Source organism: Mus caroli, unplaced genomic scaffold (genome assembly GCF_978045245.1).
Source record: "Mus caroli unplaced genomic scaffold, Mus_caroli_1 scaffold_7, whole genome shotgun sequence".
Taxonomy (NCBI): Eukaryota; Metazoa; Chordata; class Mammalia; order Rodentia; family Muridae; genus Mus; species Mus caroli.
Window position 1 is genome coordinate 109914697 of NW_028227262.1, and position 23917 is coordinate 109938613.

Below are 23917 nucleotides of genomic sequence, written 5' to 3' on the forward strand. Positions count from 1 at the left end.
TAGAGTCCATTAATAATCTTGTACAGGTATAGTTGTGGGAAATAATGAAGGACTCACTTTACACACACACTTTATTAGTTACTTTCCTCATTGTTGTTATTTAAATGCCTATCAGAAGCAATTTAAGGCTGGGATATAGTAGTGCATGCCACACATCTCTGAGTTCAAGGACAACCTGGTCTACATAGTGAGTTCCAGGACAGCCAGGGCTATATTGAGATACCCTATCTCAACATCAACAACAACAACAAAACACCAAATAAATAAATAAATAAACAAAACCTAAAAAACAAACCACAGAATCAACTGAAGAAAAGAAGGTTTTATTTTGGCTCACAGTTTGGGCAACAGTCCTCCTGGAACAGGCTTGGTGGCAGGAGCTTGAGGGAACTGGTCTCATTGCGTATGTGGTCAGTATGTAGACACCAAGAAATGCTGGAACTCAGTTTTCTTTCTCCTTTTTACTCCAGGTTCCTTTTTGATTATTCCGCAAATCAACATTCTATGGCCGTAGCCCCTTGATGCTTACAAGAAGACAGCAAGCACATTTTTAAAAACCAAGGCAAATGAATACAGAGATCTACTTGTCTTTGTAAGCAGAGACAATAAGCTAGCTGGGTGGGATCTGGCTCTGAGATCACCGATCCTGCTACATCTGGGGCTAAACTAGCTCTGTTCTAGGCTGACCTTGAGTTCAGGGATCTGCCTGCCTTTGTAAGCACAAATGAAAAAAACGTACCTGAGTGGGATCTTTCTCTGTGATCACCACTTCCCAAATTGCTTTATCTCCTTCCTTTATATCTTTCCAACAAGCTCACTCATAGTGCAGCTGCCTATTTTCTTTTAGGTCCATGGAGCCCCTCATATATCCCGTATTGCGTGCTCATATTGTGCATAGGTGAGAAATTATACATTCTTGAACTCATGTTTTCAGAGTTCTTTCTCACTATCCTGAAGGTCACAGCACTTATCATTTTGCTAAGGACATAGACATATCCTCACCTTCCAGACTAGTGCTGTCTCTGATTATTATGGAGTCATTAATCTTGGCAGGAGAACATCTCCTGAGGAAGGAGCATAAAGAAATTATGTACATTATTATGCAAACAAGTTTCATGCCTGGCAACCCGTGAACACTCCTGGAGGCCCATGCCCTGCTGGCTCTGTTCCAGGGGGAAACCATGTCACTCTGTACCGTTTAGGCCATGCCAGACTCATCATGATAGAGCTGCAGAAATCTTTTACATGATAATGTGTTGGCTTCATTTTATTGTTAGTCAGATTGAGGGAGTGAGTGTTTAATTCAGTTGTAGTTCAGTTTTTAACTTATTTTCTGCTAAATACTGAGAATCTCTCAAATTAGCTCTATGAATGTGTTATGCATGTAACACATGAATAAAGATTGATATGTCAAAAAACCTTAGAGGAGGATCAGTGGAAACTGGATGATGCGACAGACTAACTTCTCCAGGGTCATACGGCTAAGTGACAAAACTGGAATTAGAGGTTTATAGCCTGTGTGCTTATAGACCAAATACTAAGCTTTTCTCAACAACTCTTGAGAGGTAGATAATATAAATTCTGTTTTGTGGGTGAAGTTTGTTTTAAAGCATATACAACTGGCCTGGGGCACCCTGCCTCTTGACCATATGTTCATGTTTCTCTGATACTAACCCCAAGTGAGGTTTAAACTATTTGAAGAAGCTGTGGTTTATTAGTGTAATCAACTGTGAAAAACTGATTCTTCTTAATGGTTTATATTAGTCCAAATACTAAAGAATTTGTTTAGCCAGCTAACATCTCTGCAAAAGAGTATCTCAACTTGAGAATATGCCCATTATGTAGATCACAACTTTGACCATTACATTGTAATCTATTGTTGCAGCCATAATATTTAAAAAGAAATTTTTTGCTCTTTGAATTGAAATTGACCTTATCAGGTTATGTTGGTTGTCCAACTGGAAATATATTTTGCTATAAGGTTAAATGTCAGTCATATTTAATGGAAAATCATTGACCCTAAGAATTTAGAATGTTCATTTTACAGTTTTAATGTTTTATGTGTAAGGTCTGTGTTTGCTTTTTTTTTTTTTTTTTTTTCCTTCATTTTGTTTTGGATTTGAGACAGGATTTCACTGTGTAGACCTGCCTATCCTGGAACTAGCTTTGTAGACCAGGCTGACTTTGAACTCCGAGATCACCTGCCTTTGCCTCCCAAGTGCTGGGATTGAAGGCGTGCGCCACCATACTTGAGTTCTGTTTACATTTTTTACCATGACCTGATTTAATTTATCAGCCACCAGACATAACTGACTGACTGAAGGGGCTTCTTTTGCGTTCACATGAGTGGTGGGCTTATGATGATTTATTTTGAGGTTGGGATTAGAATGTCTCTTAATAGTCTCAGTCATCTAAGTGCAGAGCTGGAGTACCACACAAAATGGTTCTACAGTCCCCTTTGGAACACTTGCTTGCTCTCTGAACCTTGGCTGCTCCTTTGGTGCATTACAAGTTTGTAAAAATATTAAATCTATCGACAGAAGTTCAGACTCTTACAATGCTTTTTGCTGCTTACTGTAGTGTGCTGTAATGCACTTGCCTCCACTGTGTACCTTTATGACCTATTAGTTAACCTAAGCATTATTGTCAGAGTAAACAGTATAAAATATAATCCTGACCAGATCAAAAGCCACTTCATAACAGTAAAAGATTGAATTAATATTTTTATTGTATGTGCTTGTGCTTACATGTGGTCTCTGCAATAAGATGGCCATAAAACACATTCCAAAAAAATATACATATACACATATGGTTTCGAAATTGTGATACATTCCAAAAGTGAGTTTAATGAAGATTCAGTAAAGATTGAGAGAAGGCCCTCTTAGGAAGCCGGAGTTTTTTTTTTTTTTTTTTTTTGCTTAATTTGGAAAGCTGCTGAGGGAAGAACGTTCAGAGATAAGGAAGAGCATGTATGAATTGTGTGGGGTAAGAGGTGAAGGGAACAGTGCCTGATGAGACAGAATGAAACTAGTTAAGAAGTATGGGGATCTAAACTCTGTAAGCAAGGGAAGTAAAGTGGTGAGATGTGTTCTAGGGATTTCCTTCTGACCAGACAATGGAGGAATGATAGCATGGAACTAAGACTAAAGAAATGGTGGAATTGATACCTTTGTAAGTATTTTAGAGAGAGCAATGATAATAGGGTTTTTTGTTTTAAACTAATCAAGGTAACCCAGGAAATGATTGGTTGTCTCAATTTAAAAAGAAATCTAGATTTAGAATAAGTAGTGCTGGGGAGATAGCCCAGTGATTTAGCATAGTAGTTGCTTTTTCAGTTCCTAGCACATACATCAGATGGTTTACATTGCCTGTACCTCCAGTTCCAGTTCTACATGCATACATGAAGGCACATATACATATGGATAAAAGAATAAACTCTAAAAATTGAGTCACATAGCTCTTTTTCCCGCATGTATGTGTGTACCACTTGAATGCTTGGTGTACAAGGAGGCCAGAAGAGGGGGTTGGATTCCTGGAATTGGAGTTACAGGTAGCTGTTAGCTGTCATGTGGATTCTGGAATCAAACCCGGGTCTTCTAGAAGAGCAGCTGATGCTCTTAACTGCTAAGCAAACTCTCAAAACAAAATCTTTTTTCAGACAAGTTTTGGAAGCCAGATGTGGTGGCACATGCCTTTCATACTAGCACACAAGCAGAGACAGGTCTGCCTGTCTCTATTAGTTTGAGGTCTGCCTGATCTATATATACAGCAAGTTCCAAGCCAGTCAAAGCTACAAGCAGACAAACAAACAACAACCAAAACAACAACAACAAAACATAAAAAAATAAGAACCAAAAGAAGGGCCAGAAAATTGAATCTAGTTGTTTTAGATATTTGCTATTTGGTTCTTTAAATTTTTCAATTGTGGGGCTGGTGAGATGGCTCAGTGGGTAAGAGCACCCGACTGCTCTTCCGAAGGTCCAGAGTTCAAATCCCAGCAACCACATGGTGACTCACAACCATCCACAACGAGATCTGGCGCCCTCTTCTGGAGTGTCTGAAGACAGCTACAGTGTACTTATATATAATAAATAAATAAATAAATCTAAAAAAAATTTTTTTTTCAATTGTATGAATTTTGGGTGTTGTTGGTTATATAAAGCATATTGTTTTTATCTTTATTTACATTGCAAGAAAAATAAAGAATATGTAATATACAGAATATTTTGACTTAGGAAACTTTGATAGAGATTTTACTGAGTCTGTATATTGCTTTTGATAGAATGGCCATGTTCATAATATTAATTCTACCAGTCCATGGAGATCTTTCCACCTAATTGCTTCAACTTCTTTTTCTTTTTTTCTTTTCTTTTCTTTTCTTTTCTTTTCTTTTTTCTTTTTTTTTTTTTTTTTTTTTGACAGGATTTCTCTGTATAGCCCTGGCTGTCCTGGAACTCACTCTGTAGACCAGGCTGGCCTTGAACTCAGAAATCTACCTGCCTCTGCCTCCCGAGTGCTGGGATTACAGGTGTGTGCCACCACTGCCCAGCTCAACTTCTTTTTTCAATGTCAAGTTTTTAATATTCAAGTCTCTCACTTCTTTGAATGTCCTCATTGTCTGTTGTAGTGTGCTACTTTCATCTCTAATTTTATTGCTCTGAAACTCTCTCCTCCCCACTGTTAATTTGGTTAGAGGGTAGGTGGTCTGGCTAGGCAAGCACTTTTTACTCCAGAGCTATATCCTGAAGCAAATTTAAAAATTCATTTTGGATGCTGGTTAAATAAATGTGTACACAAAAGGCACAATTTTACTCTTTTGATTTTTACTTTTTCTTTCAATATTTTAAATGTTATATGTATTAACACTCCTGAGATATTAAGAGTTTTTTTTTTTAATTTCTAAGCTATCATATGATAAATGTTCCATTATCTCAGCATGTTCTATTAATTAAATCCTTGCCTGAAGTTGGGGAGAATAGGTCTGAATTTCACTGTAAAATCACCCAATTGTGTGTATCAACTATTCACTTGGCTTGGTGGTAACTGGCTGCTTAGCACCTGCCAGCCTTTGAGATGAGATGAGCCGGCTCCATCACCCTGTTGCTCCAGGGAGGGAGATGTGGAACCATCCACCCTGCTGCTTCCTTTGGATTAACCTTTGGCTAATTGTTAACTTCTTTACATGTTTATTGGCCTAGTTATGGTTTCCATCTTTGCTGAGATGATTTTGGCAACATACTTAAATATTTACAAAAATATCTATGTCAAATGTATTTTGAATGTGCTGAGTTAAAATTATTTACAATACTTTTCCTGTCATAAGACTTACTCTTACGGTAGGCTGCGGTTACTTTACCTTTGTGATTCCTGGGCTACATTTTTACTGTGGTTTATTGGAGCTTTTTTTTTCCAAATCAGGGTTTCTCTGTGCAGCGCTGGCTGTAACCTCTGTAAACCAGGCTGGCTTCAAACTCACAGAGTTGTGTCTGTCTCTGCCTCTGCTTCCTGGGTGCTGGGATTAAAGGTATGTGCCACCACCTCCAGTTGTTTACTGACACTTTCAAGAAACTGATTGATATTTTCTCTGAGAAATGAATGAGTCACAGAAATTCTCTTCATGGTTCTGTCTTTTTGCTTTAGCTGTACTCAGGCAAGCAAATACTGACAGGGCTCGCCTACTTAGAAAGTACAGTAGAGCCTCTTCCCCCTGAACCTCAGGCAAAGGGGAGCCTCACTAAAGGTTTGGAAATAGAACTATGTCTGAGAGCTTCAGATGACAGAATTGCCTGGAACCTGGAACCTTTGCAGTGAGGTTGTTAGTTACAAAGACAGGAAGCGTCTAAAAAGTTAAGTGTAGAACTGAGGGTTTTCCTTTAAAGTATCTTAAAACTTTGTTTCTGTTATGTTCAATAGAACTTCACATTTTATTTATTTTTACACTGTTCGTTTTAACTTTTGAGACAGGTCTCTTTCTGAGTTGCTAAAGCAAGTCCTGAATTCCTGGGATCAAATTTTCCTCACACCTGAAGTAGGACTATAGGACTATAGGCATGAACCGCCCACCATGTCTGTCTGTCTTTCTACTTCTAAGCTTCTTTTTAGATTTTTAAGTGTATTTTTTTAAAGATTTATTTATTATATGTAAGTACACTGTAGCTGTCTTCAGACACTCCAGAAGAGCGTGTCAGATCTCATTACGGGTGGCTGTAAGCCACCATGTGGTTGCTGGGATTTGAACTCAGGACCTGCAGAAGAGCAGTCAGTGCTCTTACCTGCTGAGCCATCTCTTCAGCCACTAAATTTCTTTTTAAAATAAATCTAAAAAAAAAAACTGCATGTTTTAATCTAAAGGATTACTAGCTTCTGTTTTTAAAAAAATATTTATTCTGTGTGTGTGTGTGTATACACGTGCACACACACATCTATATTTAAGTTTCTAGCCAATTCTCCTATCTTGCTTCCCATCTTGCTTCCCATCTTGCCATAGAAGTGCTGGGATTACAGACAGGAACCTCTTTTGGCATGAGTTCTGGGACTGAATTCATGTAGTCAGTACAGCAAGTATTCCCCTAGAGCAAACCCCAAGCCATCTCTCCAGCCTTAGCTTCCTAGTTTTAAAACTAAGAAAGTTACCTTAAAGGTTTAATAGGATTAGACTTTTTACAGATTACAGAATAACTTAGGTTCTTCTTCACTGTCATGACTCTCCTTTGTGGCAGTTCTGTGTAATTCTTGTGAAGGGATGCCATTCAGATACTCAGCATCTATTTCCTCCTGTGGTCTCTTGACAAGAAGAAAGTCTTTGGTCATCTTTTAATCTTTACTTAGGTTTCTCACTGCTGTCCGTTCTCAGATCTGTAGTTGTCTTCAAAGTGTCCATGGACTACTCCAGATGGTTGGTACAGGCAGAAGGATAATCCTGCTTGTTGGTTGACTGATAGTTTTTCATTCAAGGCAACCAGGGGAGCAAAATAAATTCCATAAACGCTTAGAGACGTATTGCCCCATTCTCCCAAAGAGGAACACCAGCAGTGTCTACAGAATGAACTTAAAGAACATAATGCTAGCAGTAACAGTTATTTAACAGTGATTCGTGTCTGCTAAAGGCCCCAGGGAAGATGGCCTCTCATCTTTCTCACCATCACCAAATTTAACTTTAAAATATTTTGGTTTCCCTGAAACTCTTGGCCATCTTCCTTTAATCCCTCTATTCTTTCTATTCCTGATCAATTAATCTATTTCTTTCCCTATATAGATTTCTCTATTATGGACAATTTTAAATCATATATAGTATATAGTCCTTGCTTGCCAGCTTTTTTTCACTTAGTACAGCATATTCAAGGTTAATTTATGTTATGTTATAGTATATATTTATAACAGATGAACATTTGAGTTGTTCTCATTGGGGATCTGAGTTCAGGCTCTCATACTTGCATGGCAAGCACTTTACCAACTGAACTGCTCCCTCAGCTCCTCAGCTCTTGTGTTAAGATAGGGTCTCATGTATCCCAATCTGTCCCTGAACTTGTTATATAGCTGAGGTTGGGATTACAGGCATGCATAACAATGTCCATCTTGTTTTCACATTTTGGCAATTAGGAATATTACTGTTAGGAACATTTGTGTATTTTTAATGTGTTTTGTTGCATATTTCTGTACAATATATTTTCTATTATATAATAAACCACCCTAAAGCCTAGCACTTAAAATAAACATTATTTTCAGTTGTGAAATCATGCTCTTGTGAATTACACTAATATTGGTTGAGTTCAAATCATTTATCTGTGACCAGTTAGTGGTTCTAGAAAGCTAAATATTCTAGACTAGTGTATGTGGCACGATGTGCTGATAGGCCAGCGGAGGAATGTTCTTAGAGCAGAGCAGATCAGAGGTGAAAGAGCAAGCAAAGTTCAGTTGTGCAAGATAGCAAGTAGTGCATATTTGCATTCCAAACCTTTCTTGGGTCATGTTTGCCAATAACTTGCTGCAAGATACCACATGAACAACCAAGTCTCTGAAGAAGCCTAGGGTCAGAGTAGAAAGAGGACTTGCAAAGTTCCAGACTAAAAGGTGTGCCTATTAGAAAGCCATTAACTGGGGCCATAAATGCAATCAGCCCATCACACATGAAGCAGTCTTTTCCCTATATTAATGCTTTTTCACTTTTTCCTCCTCCATGTTACTGCCTTTCTCCCTCAGATGTGCATTTGTGCTTACTCTCTTTCCTTCAGATCTTACATTAACAGCCCTCCGTATCCTGGTCTCCTCAAGCTCACCTGCTTGTTTGTTTGTTTACTATATATGTATGTATGTTTGTCTTTTAATCACAATCTGACATGTTATGTTTGTATAATGCTTGACTTTATGTAGCAATATGATTCATGAGATCGAGGACTAAAACCAAGACACTCACTCATTGGATTGTTGAGAGGAGTTGTTAAAGAAGTTAAATAAACTAATAGAGACAAGTATATAACCTGCCTGTTATAAACTAAGCACTGCATCAAGTTGATATTTTATGTATGGCACAATATTCTTAGCACCTACTTGTTATTGAAGTGTACAGAGCAAGTTAAGTGGAGAACTGGAAAGATTTTAGTATTAGAATTACAAAATCTAAAATAAAAAACTTACTTTGAGAGTGAGGGGGATGAAAAGCCACATATAGTAAATGAACCAGATACTATTTTCTTTACATTTGCTTATTTAATTACACGTGTGTGTGTGTGTGTGTGTGTGTGTGTGTGTGTGTGTGTGTGTGTGATTTGCCTGTGGATGGTTGTGAGCCACTGTGATGTGGGTGCTTGGAACTGAACCTGGATCCTCTGCAAGAACAGCAAGTGCTCTTTTAACCACTGAGCCATCTTCCCAGACCCGAGGTACTATTTTTCTATTAAATATAGTAACACTATGTCTGTAAGATATTCATAGAACATGAAGTGCTCCCTCTAAAATATTATTTCAGTATTTTGAGCATACATTTTACACTACCTGTCTCAGGCCTTGTCCTCAACACCCACTTGTTACCATTCCTCGTCCAGTTATTTTGTTTGCTCATTGTGATTTTGTGATTTGTTGGGCTTTCTCTGTCTTTTGAGTGCTGCTTTTAGTATTTGTGAGTAAAAGACCAAATAAACTGATTATAGTAGAACTCTGCAGTTCTGTAAGTCTAGGCCACTTTTCTAAGTGGAGTTTTCTTGTAGACTCTGTCAAGTGAGTGCTGTGTACTCCCTGACTAGCATCCTTCTAGGGTGCAAGGACTATAGCAGTCATAGTTAGTCACCCCAGTTATAGGTGAGGGCATCTTTAGGATTTCTTTTTAACCTTACACTTACTTACCTATGGTGGTTGTGAGGAGTGGCACACGCATGCTATGGTGTGTGTGTGTGTGTGTGTGTGTGTGTGTGTGAGTGATACATGAGTATAGAAGCACATGTACCAGGTCAGGGGACAACTCTCAGAAGTGGCTTCTCTTCTTGCACTGTATGATCTACAGATGGAGGGTATTCCTCATGACTGACTTAGCCTCACAGAGGCTGACTCCGAACAGTTTATTTTAGACATATTTAAACACAGGGCAATTTTGGAGACAGTTTTCTGGTGACAGTTATCACAGTAAAGCCTAGAGTGTGACTACATTGAAACTCTTGCAAAACCTGTCTGTGACCTCTCTCATAAAAATGGGTTCTGTTGACTGAGAAACAACACTCAAGAGTCTAGGAAGAATCTGGATAAATACAACAGTCTAGGGGACTCGGGCCCTACAGGTAGCAAAGATCACCAGGTTACTGCTACATCCATTCCCAGCTTTCTGGGCAGAAACAGGTATAGATCCCTATCTTAGGAGGCCCTTGTACTCCGGTCTTTCATTTGTTCCCATCTTAGAAGGGTTCAACCTTCATGTGGGTACATTGTAAGACAGCTGGAGTTAAGCTCTCCAGGCACAATATATTCTTCCGTTTTTTGGTTTTGGTGGTTTTGTTTTTCAAGACATGGTTTCTCTGTATTATCTTGGCTATCACTTGTAGCCTTGGCTGTCACTTGGCTGGAACTCACTCTGTAGACCAGGCTGGCCTTAAACTCATTGAGCCCCACCTCCCTCTGCCTTCCAGTCCTGGGATTAAAGGAGTGTGCCACCACCACCTGGCCAGTATCTTCTTTCATTAAAAAAAATAAAAATAAAAGTCCACTCAAGGGCTGGAGAGATGACTCAGCTGTTAAGAGCACTGGCTGCTCTTCTAGAGGTCCTGAGTTCAATTCCCAGCAACCACTTGGTAGCTCACAACCATTTGTAATGAGATCTGATGCCCTCTTCTCATGTGTCTAAAGACAGCTACAGTGCACTTATACATAATAAATAAATAAATCTTTTTAAAAAAATCCAGTCAAGTTTACACTGAAGATTAACCATCACAATAACAAACTAAAAAAAAATTACTTTCTGGTAGGGAGATCCAAATTTGATGGAAGATTAAAAATAGATTTTCATGATTTATTCTGTGTGTGTGTGTGTTTTAATTATATTTAATTTTGAATGTAGGTTCCACAGTATAGAAAATGTAATGTTTATATTTCTGAGTCTGGCTTATTTTATTTAATATAGTAATTGCTAGTTTTGATGGTTTATTCTGACTACTCAGGTGTTTGAATCTCTTATAGATAGGGATGCATTCTAGATGGAAAAAGGTTAGTACAGTTACTATAATCATAAACCCCACTCAGTTGTCTAAAGTCCCGAGAACACTGACAGTTACTGCAGTCTATTGTCTACATTAAAATACTTTTAATCCCTATGCTAAGTGATCTTTATTTAGATTCTTTTACTTTTTTAGGTATGGAATATCAAGCAAATGATTAAGTTGACACAGGAACATATAGAGGCCCTATTGGACAAATTTGGTGGAGAGCATAACCCACCATCAATATACCTGGAGGTAAGTTTTGAGTATTACTTTATGGTAATTTTGAGGGAAAAATGTATTAAAATGTTTTATAGTCATAATTTTGGTTATTTTAGAGAGCAGGATTGGAAACTGGAAGAATTTACTTTGTCTTTTTTTTTTCTTAGTCTTGTTTTCATTCACTTGTTGCAATCTGCATGTATTAGTTTTATTTGGAAAATGTCAAAACTGAGAGGAATGTCTCCTATAAACTTCAAAATATTGCCTGAATTTTTAAAAAAAGAATTATTAAAAAGAGAGAAAGGAAAAGCACACTGTTTTGGTAGTCAGCAGAATGAGTTCCCATCTTGGGAAATTTGGGTGGTTTTGTAAAATATCTTTTTGAGAGTAAGTTTCCCAGAGTTGTTCTCTCCTTTCCTATAGATAGTTGATAATCTTGGAATGGCCTAACACTGCTCAGTCTTGCTGCTTAGTGATGCCTTGAGATTTGGATCATCTGCCTTGAGTGAGGTTATAAATCTGTAGTTAGCCATTGTTCTTAATCCTGTGAGGCAGTAGGGACTATATAGTCAGAGGTAGGCCTTCTTGCCCTTAGTTTCCTTCTAAAAGTCAGTCCATCCTTAGCAAGCAGGCTCTTGTGGACTTGACAAGACTGCTTGCCACACTTTCTACTGCCTTTCTCCAATAACTCTTGCTCAGCTATAATTGCATGATGGTATGTGCTGTTAGTCCCAGGTCTGAGACTTTGAGGTCAACCTGGGCTACATGATAAGTTCTAATAGAGACACCTAAGCTACACAGTGAGACTCTGTCTCAAAACAAAAAAATAAAACAAAGACCAAGTAAGCATTTGGCTTCAAATACCAGAGATTTTAAAACATGGTTTGAACAACTTGTAACTAAAATTTCTAATTTAGCAATCTACTTTTTTTTTTTTTTTAAGAATTATTTATTTACTATACGAGTACACTGTAGCTGTCTTCAGACACACCAGAAGAGGGCATCAGATCCCAATACAGATGGTTGTGAGCCACCTTGTGGTTGCTGGGAAGTGAATTTAGGACTTCTGAAAGATCAATCAGTGCTCTTAACCGCTGAGCCATCTCGCTAGCCCCTTAATTATTTTTCAAAGAAAAATTAAGTCTTCATTATTTTGTGAGAAAGTTAAGTTTGTGTTTATAAAACAAACCTTGGAACTTTGGAAACACCAACTAAACTGTTCTTCTCTTGTCTTCCTCATGACTTATTCGTGGATCACACTGCTGCTTATGCTATAAAATGTAGGACTAGAATTCTATCTGTACTTCCAATTGTGTAGTAGGAGCCAAGCAAAGAAGTAAGAAGTAGTCTTAGTAGTCTTAATGAAACTGCTCATTTTTGTTTATCAACTATACAACAGAAGCAACAGTTTGTCTCTGTCTATTGGGCACTTTCCCACATTTGAATCAATGAACATGTTATTTATAGTCATGATGGATTGCTTCAGCCAGACACATACTCTTCAGACATTTGAATACTAAAAATTGATTGGTAAAAAGAAAAACATTTGTGCTTATTCTTATTCTATGCCCTGTACTATGTTAAATGCTTTTATTAATACTTACAATTACTTTTAGCAAACTCCTGCATAGGTATTTTATTTCTATTTGACAGGCTAACTAGAGAGGTTAAGTAACTTACTTCAAGTGGTAGGTAACTATTGCTAAAGGGAGAAGGCAGATACCGAGCTTACAAATCTGTGAGACTGACAACTGCCTTATTCCACTGCTTTGCTATCCTGTTGGGTCTCTGCCCTTGTGCTAAACATTTCTAATTTATTTATCTATTCTTTGTTGTACAAAATATGGACTTTTTTTCAAATGTATTTAATTGGATTGGTTTCTTTTTACAACTATGCGTATAAAATTGAATCATATATTCAAAAAAAGTGTAACATCAAAGCAAAGTTTAATGGGTTATAAGTATGTGACAAAGTAATAGATTCCATATGTACTAATGACATATAACTATAGTGAATATTTATGAAACATTTTAGAAAAAAATTAGGATAGTATTATATGTAATAGTTTAAGAACTGAGTTTATAGTTACAAAATAGTATAGTTCCTGAGATATGCTAAGGTTCTACAGCTAGGGATACTCACTGAATACCCTGTAATATTTATACTGTTTGCAGTGATATTTAAAAAAAAAAAAATGTGCCGGGCATGGTGGCGCACGCTTTTAATCCCAGCACTCGGGAGGCAGAGGCAGGTGGATTTCTGAGTTCGAGGCCAGCCTGGTCTACAAAGTGAGTTCCAGGACAGCCAGGGCTATACAGAGAAATCCTGTCTCAAAAAACAACAACAACAACAACAAAAAATGTTTAAGAGCCAAAAATCTATATCTTCAAACAGATTGTGCTTCAGAGCAGGGAGGGACTTGTAGACAATGACCATATAAAGCACTTAGAATATTATTAATATTAATTAGCATTTGATACACCATGAAGAAGACTGACGGATGACAGGATGCTTGCCTGTGGAAAGCTAGCTGACCATCCCAAGGGAAAAGACTCAGAGACTAAACTTTGAAGGCCTTCAGTCAAAAGCCAGTTCATTCTCCTGATGCCTTCCAAGGTGTGCCATTCTTCAGAGTTTTAGGTTCACTCTTTAAGAATCCTTAACAGTTTTTTCCTAGAGTAAAAGATACATTGAATTTACCACTTTAAAAAATAAATATTTAGGGTTGGAGAGGTAGCTCTGCAGTTAAGAGCACTGGCTGCTCTTCCAGAGGCCCTGAGTTTATTTCCCAGCAACTACATGGTGTTACCATCTATAATGGATACCCTCTTCTGATGTGTCTGAAGACAGTGACAGTGTACTCATATACATAGAATAAATAAACTTAAAATGAATAATTTTTTAGCAAATTCATTTTATTTTGAAACCATCAACACAGTCCAGAATTTTTCATCATTTAAGACTGATCTTTTAGGCCGGGCATGGTGGCGCACGCCTTTAATCCCAGCACTTGGGAGGCAGAGGCAGGCGGATTTCTGAGTTCGAGGCCAGCCTGGTCTACAGAGTGAGTTCCAGGACAGCCAGGGCTACACAGAGAAACCCTGTCTCGAAAAACAACAACAAAACAAAAAAAAAAGACTGATCTTTTTATTTTACATATTAACTACCAGATCCACATTTTCTTCTGACTATGGTCTGTAATACCAACCACATACTCCTGTGCCTGTGAATTTGACTCTTTTAAAAGAATCACATCATTTGTCCTTTTGTGACTGGTTTATTTTACTTAGCATGTTTTCAAGAACTATACATGTTGCAACATGGATAGCACGTGTGCTTGCTAGGGGGAATCTCGTGGTAGAATGCTTGCCTATTTTTGGCTGCTTGAATTGCGAAAAATGATGAATGGCCATGGGTGAAAGATAATTGAATTCTTGCTTTCAAATGTTAAAACAAGGGTTTTTTTGTTTGTTTGTTTGTTTGTTTGTTTTCCCGAGACAGGGTTTCTCTGTATAGCCCTGGCTGTCCTGGAACTCACTCTGTAGACCAGGTTGGCCTCAAACTCAGAAATCCACCTGCTTCTGCCTCCCAAGTGCTGGGATTAAAGGCATGTGCTACCACTGCCTGGCTTTAAAACAAGTCTTAAAATTATATTTATAAACTTTCTGCACACATGCATGTGCGCGCACATACACATACCACAGTGCACATGTGGAAGTTAATAAACAACTGGGAGGAGTCAGTTCTCAGGCCATCAGGGTTGGTGGCTTTTAAATCTCATATTTGAAGCTAATGGTAACCTGATCATTTATAATATAGGTTTATCTTCTGCATAATTAATTAGTGATTACAGCTGAGCTAGCAAATTATAGAAAAAGGCAGAGGAAGTGTGGTGAGCAGTCACATTGTTGATCCTTAGCAAACTCGGGTCCTTAGGCTTGAACAGCTCTCATGTCTTTGAACTTAAACTCAGAATCACAGAATCATACAGTGATTGTTTCATTATTTAAAGGGACTCACACACCTTTTCATACTGTGCCTACACCATGTTACATTCTTATTATCAACGATTGCACAAGGATTCTTCTCTCTCAGTAGCCTCACTGACACTGAACATTTTCTGTTTTGGCTTTGACAATCCCCATTTTAATGAATGGGCAGTGATATTCTGTTGTGGCTTTGCTTTGCATTTCTCCAGTGACTATGATGGTGAGATCGTTTTTACATTTTATTGTTTATTTGGACATCCTCTTTGGAGAAATGTCTGTTAACTCTTTAATTTTTAATTGAATTGCTTACATTTTAGTTACTTAGGTGCTATTTTAAAGTTAATTAATTTATTTTTTCATCATTCATTCATTCAATTTTTAAAGCATCTCTCACTTCTATAGAGAAGATATTCAAGTTCATTGAGTATAAGCAGGAAAATTAAAGAAACAGAAAAATCATTCATTCATATGTGTGGGCCAAAGGACAACTTTAAAGAATTTTTCTCTCTCCAACCATGGGGTTAAAACTTAGGTTGTTAGGACAGGGTTTATATTACCATTCCACAAGAGCAGAATGGAGGCATAGTGACAAAATGCAGGACCAAAGCAAAACCAAACCCTAACAGTATAAAATTCTATATGATGTCTGGGACTTGAGTGTCAGAGGAATAGATGGCTCAGCCCCACCAGCTTTGCTGCCTGTGACATACATCTCCCTCTTGGGCTGATTCCACTCCCTATATGCAACCCTCCTCGGCAGGTAGGTATCTCACAGCTCTGCCATTGACAACATATTGGTCTCTCCAGTACAGTTCAGGCTTCACTTTCATTGCTTCACAATTTGATATTTATCTTGTTTGTTAGTCTCTGGCTCACTCATTAACTACCACAATCCTAAGGAGGAAATGATGTGTTTGCCCCTGAAAATTATGTCCAGGATTTTTCTGTTTCTTTAATTTTCCTGCAAATACTCAATGAATTTGAATATCTTCTCTGTAGAAGTGCAAGATGCTTTAAAAATTGTTCACATATCTTTGTTTTATGGGCGCGTGCACTTATACAAATGTCTGTGCATAAATATATGCCATGTAGTGTATATGGAAAACAGAACACTCTGAAGGAGTCAGCGCTGTCCTTTGATCATGTGGATCCCAAGCACTGTTCTTGGCTTGTAGTGCTTGGTGGCACGCACCTCTAAGTGCTGAGCCATCTTGCTAGCTTGAGATGCTTTTCTCCTTGTTTTTGTACCTGATATATGGTGTATGGAGTAAGAAGCAAAGAGAAAAATATGGAGCCAGAGTTTAGTATTCTCTTCAAAGGCAGACCTAGTCCTGATACTCAGTAGGCAAAGGCAGGCTGTGAGATTCAGATCCGCCAGGACTACATAATTAAAATCCTCCCTCAAAAAAAAAAAAAAAAAAAAAGGAAAGGAAAACAAATGTCCCTGATAATCTTCTTTCCTTACATTAGGTCTTGCCTCTCTCAGGTTCTACCACTATAGTAAAAAGGGCCATGCCTTATTATGTGACCTCTGGGGGCATTTTAGAGTCAGTATAGCATTCTTATAATGCATGGCAGTCTTTTTTATCTTGAGATGTCAAACTGGAAACAGTCCAGACACATTTCATCAATTTCTGCAATGAAAAGAATACCAGCATATAGAACAGTTCATTGTACATATCTGTGTAAAGTTAATAAAGTTTCATTAGATAAGGAGATTAAATTCGGTAAGAATAAGCTTAATACTTTCTCTTTGTTTGGTTGGTTTTGTTTTTGTTTTTTTGAAACAGGGTTTCTCTGTATAGCCCTGGCTGTCCTGGAACTCACTCTGTAGACCAGGCTGTCCTGGAACTCAGAAATCCGCCTGCCTCTGCCTCCCAAGTGCTGGGATTAAAGGCGTGCGCCACCACGCCCGGCAATACTTATTCTTAATACAGGTGTTACCTGTAATCCCAGGTCTCTCACAGACTGGAGCATGCAGATTCTAAGCTAATTCATGCAATTTAGCAACTCTGTTTTAAAATTTAGAAAAAAATTAAAGGGTTAAGTATAGTTAAGTGAGAATGTTTAGCTAGACTTCACGACATTCGTGGTTCAATTACTGGGACAGAAAGAGGGAGGGATGAACGTAATGACTCAGGTGCAGGAGATCTGTGAACTGTGGAAGCCATTACCATAAACTCTCAAACAGTTTCAGTCTTACTCAAAAGAATTTCTTTATCCATTAGCATCTGTTCCTTCCAGTCCTCGGAATGACTGATCTTTTGATTGATGATAATGTTGGAATAATAATCCATAAAATATGGGAAAGAGCACAGTATAGACCAAAGTCTGGGAATATGTTAGAAATATTAATGTTGACCTGAAACCTATTCATGTGCTAGTGAGATCTAAAGTCAAGGTGGAGTAGTGTTCATTCAAGGTTGTGAACGTCCCAGAGTCGACTCTGGCATCATTTCAATCTTTTGTAAAGCCTATGGTATGAATATCTCTGGGTCTTGAAGACAGAATGGAAATAAATGCCTAAATTTCTAAGGCAGAGATATTAGAGAGCAGTCATATTTGACAGTTAGGATTTCTATGACTATGATGAAACACCATGATCAAGAAACTTGAAGAGGTAAGAGTGTATTTGCCCTCTGTATCCTGAATCACAGCCCATTGAGGGAAGCCAAGGCAGGAACTCAAGTGAATAAGAATGTGGAGGCAGGATCTGATGCAGAGACACGCCATGAAGGAGTGCTGCTTACTGGCTTGTTCCTCATGGCCTGCTCAGCCTGCTTCCTTTTATTTTTCTCCCTTTTATTAAAAATAGATTTATTTTTCATATAATCTATCCTGATAACAGTCAACCTGCCCTCTACTCCTCCCAGATCCTCCCCACTTTCCCTCTCATCTGAAGCCACTCCCTTTCTGTCTCTCAGTAAAAAACATACAGGCTTCTCAAGGAATAATATTATAGTAATATAAAACAAGAACTAACACATCAAAAAACAAACAAACAAACAAAAAAACCAGACAGACAGAAAGAAAAGAGCCCCCAAAAGGGGAAAAAAAAACCAAAATTTCAGAGACCCATTTATTTGGAATAAACACTAAACTGGAAGCCATGATATATATGCAAAGGACCAGTACGGTAAAAAGAGAGAAAATATAAATAAAATGAAATACAAATTAAAAAAAATTAAGGGGTGGGTGAGGGCACTGTTGCTACATTATGAGACAAGGAACTTCCAGAAAACTCAGTGCTATTGAGGTTTTTGTTTTGCTTTTGTTTTCTTTTGCTCATCTACTGCCAGGCTTGCAGCATATCCTTAAAAGAAGTTTGTTTCCCTCAATGAAACTCCCTTGGAAAAAACAAAATTTTCATTTTCAGCCTGCTCTTTTTATACCATCCAGTTCCAAGTCAGGGGGTGGCACCACCTACAATGGGCTGGGCCCTGTGCAGGAAATATTAAAAAAGAACTGGCACATTCCCGAGATTGTGCCTGCAACTCTGCCCTGTGGGGCTGACCAGCCAAGCACTGGGCTATCCCCATCCAAAAAGGCCCTCTCTCACCTCCTCCTCCTCTTCCTCCGTCCAACCCGGAAGTCTCCCCTACTCGCCCAGTGATTGGCTCCTTTACTCATTAGGGGATAGGTCACAAGAAGTCACCAGAGTACAAGACTCCATTCTAGCTGGAGAGTGGAATTAGCATCAAAATACAAGCAACCCCAGGGCTATCCACCACAGGGCACCTCTATATCTATTAAGGAAATGCCCTACAGGCTTGCCTATAATCTGATTTTAGGAAGGCATTTTCTCAGTTGGGATTCCCTCCTCTCAGATGACTGGCTTCTGTCAAGTTGACATACAGCTAACAAGTACAGCATTGAATGCAGCCAAAGTAACTTGTTAAACTGAACTGTGAGAATGAAAAAAACTATTGATAATGTGGTGAAGTGATAGTTTGTAATCTGTGCTGAAGGAATTGGTATATTTTCAAAATTTAACATTAATACTTTGATAAAGAAGACTATTTGGAAAATTCATTGTTTCCAATAATTCTTTTTTATAAGGCTAATTTTATATAATAACCATGTTTGCCTAGGCCTCACTAATAAGAATATTTGATTTATGTAAGAAAGAACTTGTCTCCCAGGCATTTCTATATAACCTTTAAGGGTAAGAATTGTCTGCCTTGTCTGTTTTTGTAGTCTCAGCATAAATGATGCCAGTATAGAGATAAACAACGAATATTTATTGAATGAATGTGGACTCAATAAATGAAGCATATTGAGAAAGGCACCCTTATTAATTAACCTCTTGATATGAAAACTAAACAGAAAGATTTGAATTGATTTGATGGTAACGGTCTATTCTGTTCGTGACAGTTCTAGACTACAAAATTGTCAAAGGGGAATTTTTCCAGAGTTCAGGCTCCTTACTTCAGTACTTTCACTATATTTTCTCCTTTCAAAAGTTGTTCAGGGAAAAAAAAAAAAAAAGTTGTTCAGTAAGATAAATATTCAGTACACCAGAGTGCTGTAGCCTTTATTGAAATGAGATTGCTCTTGCATTCTCCCCTACCTCAGGTAATTCCTGTGGTATAATTTCTGCTTATGAAATACAGATTTCCTAGTGTGGTCCATATACTCTACAGTCTGGTCCCTTGTCCATTTCTTCAGCCTTACTGTTTCCCTGTGTACCTGTTCTTCATTCAAGTTCTACAGAGATGTGTCAACCAACTCCTTGCACTTTCCAATACATCACCTGACATTCAGTTTAGAAATCTGTGGAGTTCCCCCCACCCAGTACCTTAAAATATGTTCTTTGTTAAAAAATTCTCTGCACACAGGCCTCTCTTCCTATTTCTTCCATCCAAGGCCTTCCTCTCTAAGGCCTGCCCCATTCTACATTTTTACCTGTTAGCAGGAATGCAATTTCTTATGCATAATACACAAGTAAAATTATCCATTTGTTTCTTTACTGCCAAATAATCTTTTTAAAGTTTTTACTTGTGTGTTGTTTTATGTTGTACTCATGAGGCTGGGGCATGCACATACATGTGGAGGTCAGAAGACAGCTTTCAGAAGTTAGTTCTTTCCTTTCATTGTGGGTTCTAGGGATCAAACTCAAGTTTCAGGCTTGCTCAGCTAGCACTGTTACCTGCTGAGCCATCTTGCTAGCCCAGTAAACTTCTTGAGAAAAAGGAAATGTCATATTGTAATCCTTGATTCTCTCTTGTAGAGGTTCACAAATGTTTCTAGTAGTGCATCTGTTTGGGATGTTAGGGAACAAAAGGGCTAAATTACTCTAGGCTGAGGTATTTCCATTGTCTGAAAGAACTGTGGATATGTATATTCCAATTAATGCCATCTCTTTACTTTCAGTATCATTCTGTTCCTTTAGAATTTAGTATTTAATATGGTAAGCCATTTGACTTTATAGCTTTTGTCAAATGGGATGTTTAAAAGGGTATACTCCTAGTGGTCCAGAGTTTCCTATGGTTGCAAGATATCAAATCAATTTTTACTTGCTTAAGCAGCATTTGATGGGGAAGGAGATAATAAGGAATACTGCCAGAGAGCATGTTGATATCCAGGATCATAGCTGTTACAGGAGACAGTGATGGCATCCTTGGTTTGTGCTGTCCCCAGAGGCTGTCTGGATGTCTATGATCTATGCTGCAGCTGGAAACTATGTGAAAGTACATGCATGATCTATGCTGCCATTGCCTGCTATGGGCAAGGAAGCTTCTGCAGTGGTATCAATGACTCCAGACTCATAACTGAGAATGAGAGATGTTGAAGGCTTCTGTGACACTCCCTACCCCCCCAACCCCCCCCCCCCGAAAAACAGTCCAGACAAATAGCTATTGAAGAGACTGCTTACAAATTGTGATAAAGATGGTGAAGTGTAGCTCATCACAGTTGATAGCTTCTCTCAGTGGGGTTGGGAAAGGACTGTCTTTTTTAGGCGGCTGGCCACTAGAGTTTGACCATGCTTCAGTGAGTACATGAACAACACAAATTGGACTTGTATTTTTCTTTCTTTCTCACTTTCTTAGTTAGGGTTTTATTGCTGTGAACAGATACCGTGACCAAGGCAACTCTTATAAGGACAACATTTAGTTGGGGCTGGCTTACAGGTTCAGAGGTTCAGTCCATTATCATCAAGGCAGGAACATGGCAGCATCCAGGCAGGCATGGTGCAGGAGCTGAGAGTTCTATGTCTTCACCTGAAGGCTGCTAGTAGAAGACTGACCTCTAAGTAGTTAGGATGAGGGACTTAAAATCCACGCCCACAGTGACACACCTCTAACAAGGCCACACATCCAAATAGTGCCACTCCCTGGGCTAAGCATATTCAAACCATGACATTCCACTCCCTGGCCCCCATAGGCTTGTTCAAACACCTGAGTCTATGGGGGCCATATCTAGTCATAACATAATTAAAAAGTACATTTAGTCCAACTTCCAAACTCCCCATAATCTAGAGCAGTATCAACAATGTTAAAAGTTCAAAGTCTCTTCTGAGATCTATCAAATCACTTAACTGTAATCCCCAAATCAAGACAGGAAACCATCTGGGTAAACTCCAAATTCTGCATCTCTGTGTTTGATGTCAAAGCAGTTTTCAGATCTCCAACTCCTTTTTCATCATTGTTGACTGCAATAAACTTCTTTTCCTGGGCTGGTTTCATTCCCTCTTAGCAGCTTTCCTCAGGAGATATCCTCTAGCTCTGGCATCTCAAAAATCTTGGGGTCTCCAATGAGCAATGTCCAGGTCCCATGTGAATCTCCTTTATTTTGTAGGCCTATGAAGAGTACACCAGCAAGCTAGATGCCCTTCAGCAAAGAGAACAGCAGCTTTTGGAATCCCTGGGTAATGGAGCAGATTTTTCTGTTTCTAGCTCTGCATCAATGGACACCGTTACATCCTCCTCCTCTTCTAGCCTTTCAGTGCTACCATCATCTCTTTCAGTTTTTCAAACTCCCACAGATGTATCACGGAACAACCCCAAGTCACCACAGAAACCTATCGTTAGAGTCTTCCTGCCCAACAAACAGAGAACAGTGGTAAGTCAATATTTATCATCGTTTTGCTTTCTTTGTGTTGAACATTATTATCACTGCATATTCAGAGCCATGCCAATGGAATTATCCATTTTAAGTTAGGGTACAAAAGACATGATTATTTTATGTCAAGTCTATACACAGAGTTCTTTTTTTTTTTTTAAAGATTTATTTATTTATTTATTTATTTATTTTATGTATATGAGTACACCATTGTTCTCTTCAGACACACCAGAAGAAGGCACCAGATCCCATTACAGATGGTTGTGAGCCAACATGTGGTTGCTGGAAATTGAACTCAGGACTTCTGGAAGAACAGTCAGTGCTCTTATCCGCTGAGCCATCTCCCCAACCCTTCTTTTTAAGTTTTATTTGTGTATTTGTGTACACGGTTTCACTATGTCACCTCGGCTGTGGACCTCACTACGTAGATCATGCTGGCCTCTGACTAACAGCCGGCCTGCCTCTGCCTCTTCAAGTGACGGGATGTTAGCATGCCTAACTGATCAGACTTCATTGGCCCTTAAATATAAGTACTAGCTAAACATCAGCTAGGAGCCAGGCAGTGGTGGCGCACACACGCACGCATGCACGCACGCACGCACGCACGCATCCCAGCACTTGGGAAACACAGTCAGTCAGGAGAGTGAAGAGTGGCTCAGCAGCTCAGAGCACTGGCTGCTGCTGCTGCAGAGGTCCTTGGTTTGGTCTCCTGCACTCTTAGGTTAGTCCACAACCATCTGTAATAACATTTTGAGGAAATTTGGTGCCCTCTTCTGGCCTCAAAGAATACCAGGCATACATATGGTGAACTAATGGACAGGCAGGCAAAGTACGCATAAGAATAAAATAAAAACTAATACATCTTTTTTTAAAGACGAGATTAGAATTTCCAGATTTAAGCTTGTATCAGGTAAGATTCTTCCTCTGTGTAATCTCCAGCCTAAATTACCTTCCAGTTTCCTTTCAGTGTGCTAGTGTTTTCCTCTTGTGTATGTAACTCCTAAAAATTGTCACAAAATTGTTAGAAACAATGTACCAGTAAGAAACATTTAAAGCAGAGAAATCTCCTGAGTCCTCAGAGAGGAGCTTCAGTCTTCAAGTAAAGCAAATATTGTAAATTACAGCCTTAATCAATATTCCTGAAAAACCTAAACCAGTAGTGTTTTCATGTATATGGTTGCTTTTCTAATACAATGTACATTATTATTGTGTGTGTATGTGTGTGTATGCACAAGAGTGGGGGTGCTCACAAGGCCAGAGGAGACATTAGATCTGCAGGGACTGGAGTTATAGGTAGTTAGTTTTGAGTCACCGGACAAGGATCCCGGGGACTGAACTCTGTCCCATAGAAAAGCAGCCCGTGTTCTTAACCACTGGTCCATCTCTCCAACTCTATATGGTTGCTTCTAACTTTAATTAGAAGAGTTGCAAGTCAGCTAAAATCAAAGTAGTTTCTCTTTGTTTTTGCTGTGAGACAACAGAAATTCAAAGTATAGTGGGTGTTTTCCAGTGTTCTAAAACTCCTTTTGACTTTTAAAAAATGTTACTATAAAAGCATTTTGCCCTAGAGTCTAGAATTCCTGCGTTAATGATCGGAGTAGGAACTAGCAGAGTTGCCAACTACCCACATATTTTTGGATTTTTGATCTTACTTAGAAAATACTGTTTTTGATCTGGGCGTAGTGGTGCACGACTTTAATCGTAGCATTTGGGAAGCATTAGCAAGCAGAACTCTCTGTGTTCAAGACCAGTATGGTGTACAAAGTGAGTCCAGGACAGCCAGAGCTACACAAAGAAAAAAACCCTGTCCGGGAACAAACAACAAAAAAAAAAAAAAGGAAAGAAGAAAGAAAATACTGTTTTCTAACACTGTTAATTATCAAGAGTACATTTTTTACATACTTTATTCCTGCCCTTTCTTCCAGGAAGAGTTGATTGTGATAAAGCAAACTTGGAATTACTTA

At 38.6% G+C, this 23917-nt stretch overlaps 1 protein-coding gene across 10 annotated transcripts in view; it reads left to right on the forward strand.

Moving 5' to 3' along the window:
* Braf (B-Raf proto-oncogene, serine/threonine kinase) overlaps nt 1–23917 on the forward strand; it is a 124631-nt gene that overhangs the window by 27433 nt on the left and 73281 nt on the right. For 8 of the 10 annotated variants that reach the window (XM_029478322.2, XM_029478324.2, XM_021164361.3 and 5 more), the window contains exons 2-3: nt 10833–10934; nt 21690–21953. In XM_029478322.2, the coding sequence (XP_029334182.2) occupies nt 10833–10934; nt 21690–21953 (366 nt within the window). The remainder of the gene's footprint in view (nt 1–10832; nt 10935–21689; nt 21954–23917) is intronic. The other 2 variants (XM_085840673.1, XM_029478321.2) reach the window with 1 other exon arrangement.